Source organism: Pogoniulus pusillus, chromosome Z (genome assembly GCF_015220805.1).
Source record: "Pogoniulus pusillus isolate bPogPus1 chromosome Z, bPogPus1.pri, whole genome shotgun sequence".
In the NCBI taxonomy this organism is placed as follows: Eukaryota; Metazoa; Chordata; class Aves; order Piciformes; family Lybiidae; genus Pogoniulus; species Pogoniulus pusillus.
Window position 1 is genome coordinate 13,090,807 of NC_087309.1, and position 14,720 is coordinate 13,105,526.

General features: G+C 42.8%; 1 protein-coding gene across 4 annotated transcripts in view; it reads right to left on the minus strand.

Moving 5' to 3' along the window:
- Positions 1–14,720, minus strand: part of UNC13B (unc-13 homolog B) — a 292,568-nt gene that overhangs the window by 117,301 nt on the left and 160,547 nt on the right. For 2 of the 4 annotated variants that reach the window (XM_064140889.1, XM_064140888.1), the window contains exons 2-3: positions 10,853–13,419; positions 5,814–5,836 (exon numbers count right to left, since the gene is read on the minus strand). The exons of the other annotated variants lie outside the window; for them this stretch is intronic. In XM_064140889.1, coding sequence (XP_063996959.1) covers positions 5,814–5,836; positions 10,853–13,310 — 2,481 coding nt within the window. In that variant the 5' untranslated portion in view covers positions 13,311–13,419. The remainder of the gene's footprint in view (positions 1–5,813; positions 5,837–10,852; positions 13,420–14,720) is intronic. 4 annotated transcript variants of the gene reach the window in all.

The window sequence follows — 14,720 nt, forward strand, 5'->3', positions numbered from 1 at the left end:
GGCTGCAACTTGCACACAGTTGAAAACAAAGTATTTCCAGCCATGGGAGCCACAAACTCTGAACTACAATAAAGGACTATCTGTCAGGAAATAACCTCCAGGATGATACAAGATAAAAGAATACAGATCCAAAAGAAAGATTTTATTATTTTCTGTTGGTCCTGCAATTTAGGTGAGCTCTGTGACCTCAGGTTGTGCACAGGCGACAGACAAGCTCTCCCAAGAAGGGCAGAAATAACCAAGGAGCACAAGTTTCTATTTGAGGTCTTGACTTGTATAGTAGCAAAAGTACAATTTTTTAATTTGTTAGTTCTACAATTTCAGGGCTAGAGAGGTCTGAAAATAACATCACTCATTACTTTAAAGAGGCATGAACATGACAGGTATGTCGAAAGGACACTCGAGCTTTACTAGGTGATCACACAGGCCTGCACACCAGGCAGGAGCCCACACTCATGGTGCAACACCGGTGGCTTTTTCTCTCCCAACCAGAGCAGCACACCAGGCTGTAGGGTCCTCCAGGACAGACTGTGCTAGGAGCATCTCTGCTCCAAGCTGTGCTTCCAAACCTTCTCAGCCTGAAACCTGTGTTTCCTCTGAAACGATCTGAATTAACTGCTGCTTGCAATTTCATTGAGCAAATGAAACCACATCCTTCAGAAGGCACATCTCTGCCTTTGAACACTTGGAAGAGCTGTGGCTCAAAAGCCACCCTAAAACAAATCAGTGATCTATGCTGGACTGAGCTTGACACTGGTAGGTTCAGCTATACTGAGTGACAAAGAACGACAAACACAAACATGGCAACGTTTACAGAGGAGTGAAGTTAGTTTAATGGTTTTTAACCAGCTTGTCTGAGAAACTCAAAACATAGGCAAACAATAGTAAAGACATTAAAACATCAGGAGTAGCATGGGACCACAAGAGCATCAAGACCTCTGTTCAGGGAAGAAGGATCCAGGGAAAGACATTGCCTAGCTGAGCAATAGTCATTTCGTGCAGGCAACCACGAGTCATCAGAGAATGGTCAAGAGTGTGAATGCAGAGAAGGACAGAAAGCATGAATCTAGAGGAGGGCTACAAAGATGATCAGAGGGCTGGAACAGCTCCGCTGCGAGGACAGGCTGCAAGAACTGAGGCTCTTCAGCCTGGAGAAGAGAAAGCTTCAAAGAGACCCTGGCCAGTGTGATGCCCATCCACAAGAAGGGTCAAAAGGAGGAACCAGAAAACTACAGAGCTGTCAGCCTGACCCCAGTGCCAGGCAAGGTGATGGAACAGGTCATCTTGAGTGCCATCTCAAGGCACCTACATGATGGCAAAGGGATCAGGCCCAGCCAGCATGGGTTTAGGAAGGGCAGGTCCTGTCTCACCAACCTGATCTCCTTTTATGATCAGGTTCCCTGCCTGGTGAATGTGGGGCAGGCTGTGGATGCAGTTTACCTGGACTTCAGCAAAGCCTTTGACACTGTCTGCCACAACAAGCTCCTGACCAAGCTGGCAGCTCATGGCTTGGACAGATTCACTCTGATATGGGTCAAGAACTGGCTAGATGGCAGGGCCCAGAGAGTGGTGGTGAATGGTGCCACATCCAGTTGGCAGCTGGCACTAGTGGTGCTCCCCAGGGATCAGTGCTGGTCCCAGTCCTGTTCAACATCTTTACTGATAATCTGGATGAGGGGATTGAGCCCAGCATCAGTAAGGACACCAAGCTAGGAGCAGGTGTTGATCTGTTGGAAGGTAGGAGAGCCCTGCAGAGGGACCTGGACAGGCTGGATGGGTGGGCAGAGGCCAATGGGATGAGATTGAACAAGGTCAAGTGCAGGGTTCTGCACTTTGGCCACAACAACCCCAAGCAGCATCACAGGCTGGGGACAGAGTGGCTGGAGAGCAGCCAGGAAGAAAGGGACCTGGGGGTACTGGTAGTTAGTAGGTGGAAGATGAGGCAGCAGTGTGCCCAGGTGGCCAAGAGAGCCAATGGCATCCTGGCCTGCATCAGGAACAGAGTGGCCAGTAGGACAAGGGAGGTTATTCTTGCCCTGTCCTCAGCACTGGTCAGGCCACACCTTGAGTGCTGTGTCCAGTTCTGGGCCCCCCAATTCAAGAGAGATGTTGAGATGCTGGAAGGTGTCCAGAGAAGGGCAACAAGGCTGGTGAGGGGTCTGGAACACAAACCCTATGAGGAGAGGCTGAGGGAGCTGGGGGTGTTTAGCCTGGAGAAGAGGAGGCTCAGGGGTGACCTCATTGCTGCCTACAACTACCTGAAGGGAGGTTGTAGCCAGGTGGGGGTTGGCCTCTTCTGCCAGGCAACCAGCAACAGAACAAGGGGATACAGTCTCAAGTTGTGCCAGGGGAGCTGGATCTAGGCTGGATGTTAGGAAGAAGTTTTTTCCCAGAGAGAGTGATTGGCATTGGAATGGGCTGCCCAGGGAGGTGGTGGAGTCACCATCCCTGGAGGTCTTCAAGCAAAGCCCGGATGAGGCACTTGGTGCCATGGTCTAGTTGACTGGATAGGGCTGGGTGCTAGGTTGGACTGGCTGATCTTGGAGGTCTCTTCCAACCTGGGTTGATTCTATGATTCTATGCTGGCAGAAATGCATATAAAACCTTTTTATTCTACATCAAAGTAAAAAAAAAATCACAAAGGAAAATAGAAAAAGCAGCCCAAGACAGTACTAGAGGAGGAGAAAACAACATCCTGCTTTCTCTAGCAAAAAGAACCTTTTTCTGTGCTGATGCAAGAGACAGAACACACTGCCTTAAAGAACTGCAGCTAAATACAAAGCAGGATGACAATTCAGAGGTGTCTAACTATGACAGCTCTATAGTAGCCTTTCAAAAGGAGAAGCAGACACCAAACATAACCAGACTTGAAGATGGAAAATGGGTGGTTTATACACAAAGAAGAGTCGTGGCATCACATAGTGGCAGAGCATCAAGAAGTTCTTTGCAGTCTCCTGTTGAACTGACATACGTAAGTACCAGCGGCTGCATTACCTATAAGCATTGGCATGAGAGTTAACAGGATGCAGACAGCTCCAGGAGCGCCAGTCAAAGCAATCCACAGCTTACACCACCCCTGTGGTGTGGAACAACAATGCTGTGTAGATGGATTTGCTGCATCCGGGGAGTTTCACTCCCTCTAAAAGCAGCACTCACACCAGGATACAGCAGGGCTCCAAGTCTTGTAAAAGCCACGGATCTGCTTGACTTCAGTTCAAAAAGGCCAGGCTCAGTTAGAGCCTGGGCAAGGAGAGGAAACAACATGCAGATGACAACAAAAAACTGGAGTAACTGCAAGAGTCCTTAGCACTGCTCTTCCCAAAACAGGAGGGCAAGGTGAAAGCAGGCATATTACTACCTAGATATCTGCATGCTGCACATCACAGCAAGTGTTTGCTAGCTTATGCTTCACTTCTCTGCACAGCAGTGTTTCTTGAGCCCTCCTTGAAAGCAGTCAGGATCTGATTTTTGTTTTAACTCCAGTGAACACACACAGCAGCACAGAAAAGATGGAGAATCAAATATGTAAATAAAACAACCTACCACATCTCTTTTTCTGTTTTTTTTATGATCTCAGTGATGACAGTTTGACACCCACAGCCCACCAGATACTTTAAGCCAGTAAAGTGCTTCTCACCACTGCTTAACGCAGTACACTCATTCACAGTAAAACAAGCTGCAACCAGTCAAAAGGTCTTCTCCAGGTAAAGAATGTTTCTTTCCAACCAAGATCCAGTTAGCAAAATAATGCCAGTGACAGAATAGCAAAAATGTAATATCTTGGATTAAACAACTCAACAGACATAATCATTTAAGGGACACTATTTGGTCACAGGGAAGAGAAGTTTGGTGAAGCCTAAAAGGGAAACTGTCAGGAGTTTTGCTTACTCAGGCAAAGCAGCAGCTAGGCTTACAAGTAATTTGAGAAGTTACTTCATCAAGTTGCAGTTTCTGAGTTTCACATTTCATACACAAGATGATCTTTCATTGGACAGAATGCACAATTACATAATTCCACACAAGAGAAAAGTCCATAAAATGGACAGGGAAGCATAAAATTATATATATATTTATATGTGTATTTAATCTGGAGCATCAGAAAGAAGAAAAACCCCAGATCCATTAGCCTTTTCCATATAAATCCACCTCTCCACATGAAAGGTTTTTGAACAATGTAACTCTCCATCCTATTTAAGTACTGTGTCCAGTACATTATCTTCTTAGATAAAAAAAGAGATGTAAAACATGGAAAGCTGCTTTATTTAAACAGATAAGGAAAAAATAAATCAATGACCTTTTATTTGTTTCGAAAATCATGCTATCTTGTTTTCAAACACCATGCTTCATTATTAAACATCAAAGATCTCAATTTAGCTTCAGGTTAATCTGAATCAGGCTAAAACAAGAGGCAACTATTTCAGTTTAAACTTATGGTCATGCCTAATTAGACTATTTCGTCAAGGGTATCAGCAGAATCAGACTGAACTAAATCCTCCCAATTAAATTCGTTGGTCTTGTGGTGCAATGCCTTTGCTGACTCAAGCATGCTGAATTTTACATGGAATCCAAAGCAATAAGCCAAGCCATTATTTTAAAGTTCACTGTGTTCTGGAACAGCGTCAATGTAAATAAAGACTGAAAAGCTTCAAAGCAAGCTCCTTCCAACTGATGTATCTTCCACTGCCAGTCTTCCAGCTGACAGATCAGAAGCTTAAAAGAGGCTGCATGTTTTCACACTGAAGCTAGAAAAGGATAGAACTTTACAGCAGTATTTGACACCAGATATCTCTGCATTTATGAGAAAGCATTAATGGACAGACATAAACCAGTAAGAACAAAAGAAAACTGCTGCTACACAAGCAGCAGCTCTACAAATTCACCAAACTCAAAGAAAGAGATCTGCACAGAGGCTCAAAAGTCTAGTCCAGAAAGGTGATTTAGCCTGATTCATACAACTAAGGGCAGAAGCACAGCACTGAACTCACACTGCAGAAATTCAAGGAAGTAAAATAGGTGAGAATTTAAGAGACAGAAAAATCTCTATGTAAGGTACAGCTGTGGGGAAAAAAATCCACAAAATCAAAACCAACAAACAAAAAAAAAAAAAACCCTAAGATAGTGCACAGAAGTCAACAAAAAGGTTCTGTGGATCCTCCTAGGAGGAAAGAGTTACCTGTTGCCCATAGGGCAACAAGGAAAACCAACAAGTCCATAAGTGGAGAGGCAACAGCTGTGGGTATTAAGGGGTAAATCTTGCCTTTCTCATGGGGTACACATCCCTGATCAAAGCAAAATGCAGTGAAGTGCAGCTAGCTTTGATTTTTGCTAGTGTAGCTAGCTATAAAGGCAGGGGATCTGCATCAAACACCTCCCAGAACCCATAGTCTTGCTTCATCTCAGCATAGTGGTACTTCTGACACTAATTGCTGTAAACTTAAGAAGCCGACAGAGATGGAATGAAAATAATACAGCTGAGGAAGAATAAGGAAATACTTATTCATAAAGAGAAGACTGGAAGAGACAAGTTAAACAATCTACCCTGCTAACACGGTGCCTGTGCACATTACACACGCCCCACAGAGCACTGAAGGGAGGAGACCACTCCAAGCATTCATGTTTTCCTCTTTGTACAAGGTGATAAGCACTGAACAGACTCTTAACTCAAACACAGCGTTAGCAATTCCTCCAACAGCCATAACATGCTGAACTAAATCTGAGTGCCACAGCAGGAGCAACTGGCTACATGAAATCAAGGCATGCACACACAGGAATTTCAGAAAGAGATGCTGGTTACAAGGGACAACAGGTACAACCTGGAGCTCTCCTCTACCTCCTTCTGTCAAGGGAAAAAGAGAAGGAGAGGAACAAAAGTTAATAGACCAGACTTCTGCCATGAACTTTGTGAGATTATTTTAAAAGTGGTGAAAACATTTGCCACATGCTGATAAAATGTTTGTGCAGTAGGAGTTTTCCTGTCTGCTTCCTGGGATGTACACCAGTTAAATCACTACCAGTTAATCTCAAGTTAAACTGATCAAATGTCATCTGTAAATGCACCTGAATATGCTTTTGAAAGCCGATTTTTTAGGGTTACAGTTACTGTTTCATTCACTCGTCAATGTTAAGCAATCTTAATACAGAATTAGAGGGCTATTATTTGCCACACTGGATAAAGAACCTGTGTTTATTATGGATAGGAACAGATTTGTTCCCCCTTTCACCAGGCTCCATCTGTATTTGAAGCATCCTCCCTCCTTCCCTCCTCACCCCCTGAACATTTTGCCCATTATGAGCAAAACTCGTAGCTCCAACAGATCATGTTTTGCCTTCACAAATAACCATAATGCAGAGAGATATAATTTTTTTTTCCCCTGGTCTTATAAATCTAGGCAACTCTTCTTTGAGGGGAAAAAAAAAAAATGAATAAAAAAAAAAATCCAGAAGCCTCCTACACTAAATCTCATGTTTATGGATTGGCAATTTCAAGGGTAGTAAAGTTATATGAGAATCCAATTCAAAACTTCCGGTACTTCTGTTTTCCAAACAGATAATTCTGTATCTGCAGAGAAGCTTTATATTACTTATTTGCATATGAAAGATGGAGGGTAAGAAATATCTTCATGGCAACAGGCAACAAGGGCCACTCAAATTGGTCTAAAAGCTAAAATAGTTCTGAAAATTACTGTCTATATGGGTGTAATTATACAAATGCCATCGCTAAGACAGAAAAATAGAGAAGCTATTTTAACTCAATCACTAAGGAGTGAAGTCAAATTACTGTAGCAAATGAAAATCTGGATTGTAGCTAAAGTAGAAACTCAGTTCTACACCTTAAGACATGCCTGCATGGATCCTCATGAGGGTAAAAAAAAAACCCAACCAATAGACCACTCTGCTGGCCTCTCCTTCCTGAGATAATGGAGGGGAAAATACAAGCAGCATGTTGTTGCTGTCTTCTGCATCACAGCCATTGATGCAGGAATGCCATGTTTTGGCAGTCAGCTCTGCACAGACTTGCTGTCCTAGGGAACCTGAGGAAACCTGGGGTTCATCCTAGATTCAGATAGGAACATGCTTTTTGGGGTGCACACATTGCTGACTGCTCCCCTCTAAACTGGTTTCCTGAATCTCCTGCTGGGGTCATCTACTAAACAAAACTTTCTCACCTATGAGACCACATTACACTTCATATCCTCTGTTTTTTTTCCCATTCTTTTTGCAGAGCCATCCCAAACCTATCAAAGCCAAGCCAAATCTCTCCTGACTTGGTCCCTGAGGTTGCTTCCCTATGCCCCAGGCAGATCCAGACTTCTCTCATTCCTATTTTTTTTTTCACCCCCTTTGTGTCTCAACCAGATTCTTTCCTGATGTGCCTCCCATGAAGTCTTCTGAGAAGAAGATTCAGCAGACCTGAACTTGTGTCCTCTCTCAGGTCAGCCATGGCTCTCAGACATGCCAAGCAGGGAAAGCCTTGCTTTAACCCACTCTGTGGAAATCGCAAAGGACAGATGGAGTCTCTGGCAGCACAACAGCTCAGCTGTAGCATACCAGTGAGCATATGCAAACTACACATTTTTCAGAAGCTTATTCACTTCACCCAACTGGGCTTGGTTTTCTACAGGAAAAAAACCTCCACACAGGCTAGCACTGACAAATTTTAAGGCCTGAGAGCTCTAGAATTTCTCACGGACAGATAAACCTTACTTTAATACAAACATAAAGCAATATATCTTGCATCTCATTTATTTAGGACAAAATGAAAAAGAGGGGGGAGGGAGGAAAAGGAGAGGGAAAAAAATATTCTCTTGACTTCAATTTCATACATATTTTAGGATTCTAATCTCTTTCAGTTTAAAGCTGTTCAGAACAGTTTCAGCCCAAACACATGACCAAACTCTGACAAACTGCAGAGAAAGATGTAATGTAAAGCTTTCTGGTTATGTCTTGTTGCAGCAAGTGTGCTCACAGCATCACCAAGAGTGACTAACTAGGTTAAACCTCAAATCATACCTACTAAAATCTCTATTGTTTCAGGCCTTTTTTTAAGCATATACAAAGCTGAACTATCTTCATCTTCACTTGGCCTTTTTTTTTTCCCTCAAAACTTTAAAACCTCACTCAGATATTCAGGGGATACTTTCATTTTTTACTCTTTCAATTTCAAATTAAACTCAACAATAATTTACGTGCATCTGTTAAGTTCTAAATTGTTCTGGCAATTTGCAATATGCACCACTATAAATAATTTAAACCTTTATGCCAGTGCATCATGTCTGAATCACCAAAACACACAGATTTATCAACAACTTCAAAGCTATCACCCATTCCCTTGCTGCAGACTGCTGCCAAACACTTTAAATAAAATACCTTGAACTGAACTTTCAAGCATGCAGGAGGAATAAAGCATCCCAGGCACAGAACCAAAAAGCTAGCAAACAGAACTGGGTTTTCAGTGGACCTGCCCCAGGAACTTAGAAGAACAGATTATAGTTTTGAAGTAATACACAAACACTCTTCTGCAGCTAGGGGGAAAAAAAGCAGATGAACAACCTTTCACTGCCTTCCATGTATGATGTTTTTTCCAAAGGAAGAAAGTAAGAGCTTAGCTCAAATTTAGGTAGAGTTCAGTGAAGAAACACATGACATTGTTGCTTCACTTTCTCTGAAAATGCACAACAAAACAACACTATTTCAAATAGAACAACTACATGATTAATTTTGCTCTGTCCTACAGCCTTTGGCAATACATCTCTAAGGTCCTTTCCAAATGAAACCATTCTGTGAATCACTCTCACTCTGGCTATTGCCAAGAGGTTGTTCACTCACTGCTTCCTTGCCTGCTTGTTCCATTCTATGCATGCAGTGCTGCTTGGACTATGCCCTTCACTATTTACCTTCACTATGGACAGACACACTGCCCAGCTCCTCTGCCTTGCTCTGGCAGTTTGGGCTGCTTCACTTCCTAACATACCTTCCAGGGCTCTCTTCCATATTCTCTTCCTTTCATCATGCCTTACCCAGTGTTTTCCAGTACATTTGACTACTTTATACCCCTTCTATTTCTCAGAGCATACTTCCTTATTGTCCTGCCTACCATATAGATATGCCTTTATTCCAGTGTCACACAATCATCAACTCTTTGTCACATCCCTAGATGATGTTGAGAAGAACTGAACCAGGGAGGCTCAGGAATGCCAATCCACTCTGGAGTCAGTTCTAAGGTATCAAAAGCCCAGCTGTGACTCTCTTCCTTAACCATTCCAGCTATTTGTCACCTTCTGGACATGCATATACTGCTCAAACTCTACTGAGATGAGAAGTCTCCTCTCATACTCAGAAATAGGTTATTTCAGTACTGGAGGGGGGTTTGTTTTGGTTTGGGCTTTTTTCTGTTGTTGTTGTTGTTGGGGTTGGGGTTTTGGTTTGGGTTTGGTTTTTTTTTGGCACTGTGGCAAATGCTAATTCAAACCACTGTCTGCTCCCTTGCATCCTAAAATAAGGACATCCATACAAAAATTGAGCACTACCTAAACACTAAAAAAAAACCCAAACAATCAAAACAAAGCAAAAGCTTTCTGAATGAAAATAAAAGATCAATTTCACCTGTACTATCTGTATTTCAGTGATCCACAAATTCCCTTGAAACATAAAAAATATGTATGCACCCATGCCAAGCTTGCTAACAAATCCTAGCATTTTCCTCACTAAAAATCTATTGTTTGAATCAACTCTATACTAAGGACCTCATGGAAAATAGGAGCTGATTACAGGCTTTATGAGCTGCATAACTGAGGTCACTGGTACAATAATCAAATGGGGATTGACAGAGAAAGCACAGTCACTGGAAAAGGTACCTGTAGAGAGACAACTCTTTCAATGGCAAAAAGAGCACACTAATTCTCGTTACCTTGCATGACTGCAAGAAGAAAAGGCAGGATTTGACACACAAAGCTTCATAATAGGGGAAGCGAGGATTTCAAGCTGCAGTGCCAATAACTTTCACTTTTGAAACAAGGCCTCTTCCCTTAACTGCGTAGTGATTTGGAAAGAGATGACTCTGAAAAAGTTTTGTCACTGCCTGGAGAGGGAGGAGGCAGATGGATCTGTGTTTCAAGGGTAGGTTTTGTTTTACCAAACCAAACATGACCCACCATAGCATGTTGGGCATTTCTATCTCCCGTGTCTTCAGGAAAGGGTTAAGCAGCACAGCTGTATCAGCTTACATGTCTGTGGTCAAAAAAATACCTTATCTGTGCTGGCAAAAAAGGGAAACTTTCTCATTCATGAACAAGTAACACAATACTGAAACAGAGGTCTCAATTTTTCTTCTCTTCTAATTTTTGTTTTTTATTTTAAAGGTCTCTACTAGAATAACAACTAGCAGTGATTAAACACTTGAGAACTCCCACTTTGCAATGCAGCCACTTGAAGCCTGGATCCACTCAACTCCCAAAACTGCAAATGTGGCTACTTATAGCTTAAACACACACTTTGTTATCACATGTCTTAAGTGTTCAACGAGAGAGAAACCAAGTCACGAATTATGATGAAAAACTCCTCACACCTGCTATTTTAAAGATGCACTGCAAATCTTCCTCTTTCTCTCAAACAAACAAATGAAGCAAAGCAAAACAAAAGAGAAGAGGTGAAGCCTGCTAACTTGCATTTCAGGGAGTTAATACATTGTTAACAGCACAGCTGTAGGAAGTATGCGTTTGCCTTCATAACTGTTTGGTCACAACTTCTATCTAACAAGCTGCTCAGGCATAGACTGAGGTGTTGGCTGCTGCCTGCACAAATACCACATTTTGACATCTCCTTAAAAAAAGAATATTTTTTTTTTTCAGTTTACCTGAGTTGGTCTCCTCAGCAGAAGTCCAATTTCCTTCCTGTGCTAATTCTTTTAAGAGTCTCCTACGCATTTGTCTCTTTTCCCTCAGAACGTTTTTGAAGTTGTTGATGCACTTGTTCAGGTAGATGGTCTCCGCGCACACCTTGTCTAGGCTCATGGGTCTGCACTCCTTTGCTGGCTCAGGTAGAGAGTTCACATCTCCTGCCATCTCCTCAGAAGGCGAGCGGTGCTCAGTGGGGATTTCACCATCCGATGATGACATCAGACCAGATACAGGAAGGTCATGCGGAACTGAGGAAAGACTGGAAGGAATAAACTGCATCTGAGCAGATGCTTCGCTGTTGGCAGCTGGGTTTGCCTGGCTCTCGGAGGACAGACTGAGAGGGGTTTCTGTGAAGTTGTCAGAGCTGCCACACATACCAGAACTGGTCAGCATAAGTGTATTGTCATCATCCATCTGCAAGCCACTATCATTTTCCAGAAGGATTTCAGAATCGCTTGACTCCAGTTTGTGAAACACCACCTGCAGAGCAGACCTGAAGTGATTAATAGCTTTCCCAAGCTTATTAGTGTAAAACTTCATGTCTACAAGATCAATGTTGTCCCGGGAATGGTCAAGAAAATACTGGGAATTTTCCAGGACATCCCTAAAAACCTGATCAGTTGGGTCTTGATCGTTCAAGTCCATTTGGATCATATCTTTCAAGCTATCACTACTATAGGCCATTTCATCAGTTGTACGATCATAGCTAATAGTTGTCATCCCACTAGAAGCATCTTCTCTTTGAGTATCAACTTTCTCCACACCAGTAAATTTGCAGGGAGTATCACAGTTTATTTCAGTTTCTTCTGTGGCTACCTTCTCATCTTTATCTAGAAGGGAAGAACAATTCTCAGTGACGCTTTCAATGTCAAGCCTGTGCTCACTATCACTGCTTGAAGCACACATCTGGCTTGCATGGTCCAAAGAGTCAGCTAAATGACAGTCATTTCCATGACCTGACTTGGCCAAACTGGTCACCTGTGGATTTTGTAGAGGTTCATGAAGGGCCTGGTGAGCGTCACTGTCATCTGTAGGCTGCTCACTGCTGCTTTTTGTTTTGGCATCCTTCCCAGTTTCAGGTACCGAGTTGTTTTTCTTAGTCAGGTTTGATTTCTGCACAGAATCAAGTCTCTCCTCTACGCACTGTGTTTTCCTGCTCGTGCTTTTATATTTAACCTGGTGTGGTTCCATCTGAAGGGGCCCAGTGGCAGCAGTTTTCTGAGCTGCGTCAGGATTCATTGAGTTGCAGTGATTTTTCTTGACGTCAGACTGCAAAGAGACTGGATCTGTTTTGTGGCTCCTCTGGCCATTCTGTCGTTTTTGGTCTTCACTGGTAGCAATTCGGACCCCTGAGCTTTGCAGAAGGATAGACTTCTGTAAAATAAAGTCTCTCTGTTCACTACTAACAAGTTTCACAACTGCTGGTCTTGGTGTTAATGGCTTGCCCGTACCAATATCTGACCTATAAGCATCTTTTATATACTTACTGCACTGAATACCATTGAAACAGTGATATTCAGACAAGAAGCTGCAGATAAGCTCTACTGTGTTTTCACCATCTTTTTCTGGGATGCCATAAAAATATAACACTGGTTCTTCCTTATGCACCTCTCTACTAGGCTCTTGAGCATGTGTACCCAAGGTTTTGCCACTGGAACCACCTTGCAGGCCTTCTATCTCGCTCAAGACTGTATCCACACAGCTGGAGACTTCATCCACAGAGCCTTTTATCAAGGTGAGGTGCTGCCGGAGCTCTGCAATCTCTGTTTGGATGCGGCTTATTCCCTGGAGCTCTTTGACAATGTAATCAACCACATCGGCTGAACGATCTCGTGAATGCCGCCTAGGACTCCTGTACGCAAAGGGCTTTTCCTGGGGAAAACACCCTTGCCTTTCAGCTACCTCCCCCCAGCTCATGGTAATGCTCACAGAAGAAAGGTCTTGCCCCTCAGATGCTCTCTCCTTTCTTTCAGAAGAGGTCTGCGCGGCACCATCAGAAGAATTTCCTTGCAAGTCCTTCTTGTTCCGTTGAACCGAGCAAGGTATTTTGACATAGCCATCCCAGTTCAACTCAACCTCACCAACACACACTTCGCTCACTCCCCTGGAATCATGTCCTTCGTCCTGATGGAAGTCCCCTCCAGCAGTGGAAAATTCACTGCTTGCAGAGCTCCTCTTTATTCCACAAACAAACATGTCCGTTTCGATCTCCAGAGGAGAAAGCTGGCAGTGATGAGCGTGGTTTGGATTCTCATCTACCTGGCCGTGAAGAAGCCTCTTCATTTTGTCCCGCAGAAACAAGCGGAGTTTTTGCTTCCAGAATTGCTTCCTGCCCCACAGTTTTACAACAGGTTTTCTGTGCTGAAGTGCAATTTCATTTTCTTCCTTTTTCAATCTACTTCTAGCAAACATCATCAGCAGCTGCACCTGTGTTTCTCATAGTGATACAAGCTCCACAAGCACACATCAATCACTTCCCAATGCACAACTCTCATCCAGTTTTTATTCTGTCATGAAGCAGCTACTGAAAGAGGGGAAAAGACATTACTGTTTGGTTCAGAGTACCTTAAGCAGTAAAATAAAAACAGCATCCACGTAAAACCAGACAAAAAGAGGATGTGATACTTAAAATGTACAGACAACAACTCTGCTTTGACCACCTTCCTAGATCAAGTACTTACTCAGAATAATTGTTTCTTATTCCCTCCTCTATCCATAAAAGTAAGGAGGGAGAGAAAAAAAAAGGAGCAATTCTGTGCCCACTCCCCTCTTTTAACAGGTTCACAAATTACTCTCAGCTGAGCTCCTGGCAATGGTGCACTGTGTGATTTAATGAACACTCTGAATACAGAATTCTGACAATTCTGCACGTTTTTTTTCCTTTCAAATCCACAGTCTTCATCCTTTATTGCTTCAAACCCAAGCAAAAGCCCAGTTTAGCTTGGCGCAGTACCTGCCATCCCACAAGAACTGCACAAAGTGACGTAAAGTGGCAGGAAGACTGGATGACAGATTTTGAGTGTGAAACCTTTTTTGCTATTTTGATGCTTTTTTTTTTTTTAAAATCTTAATACTGTGCTACTAAGCACTAAAAAAAAAAAAACCAATCCAACACTTCAAAGCTTGCAAGCTCCCAAGCTAACCTGCAGTTAAATATGCCACACTCAGCATATGTACAAACAGGCTGAGCTGACAGCACGAAGATTCTGCACGTCAGTTCTACCCCAACCCTCAAGATTTTGCAGTGGATCATTTCCCTCATTTAAATCCCCTCTGTAAAGAGCAAAATGAATTAAAAAAAATACTACATTGGCTACTTAAAACTTCCCTGTGTCTTCACCATTGTACTTATTAAGCAACACATAATTGGCTTTTCCCTTCACAGTGTAAGGCAGACAGAGATTCATACAGCAATCCTCCTGGAGCCAAGGTGACCAGAGAATGCAACATCCATGACAATTCAGTCTACACTTGCTGCTAAAGCACATATTCTTTCTTGCACTCTTGTTTAAGACCTAGACTAGCTGCCTTTCACTTGTGATTAGTCAGTTGTTGAACAAGAAAACTTTAAGCTCCACAACACACAAAACAGCCATCACACACAACTTTCAGCATCACTCAGGTTTTGCCAAGCACATCCAGCTTTGCACCAGAAGGTTTTCTGCCACGTTGAAAGGAGTAGAAACAGTGTTTCTCATCCGGGTTTCGGTTTAACAGTGTTAAGGATAATGTGAAAGGGTTCATAACAAGATGGTTTTTGCAGCTCCATTCACACCTTCTTTCAGATTTGGTAACCTTGGCTGTCCTAATGTTGCCTTTGCAACC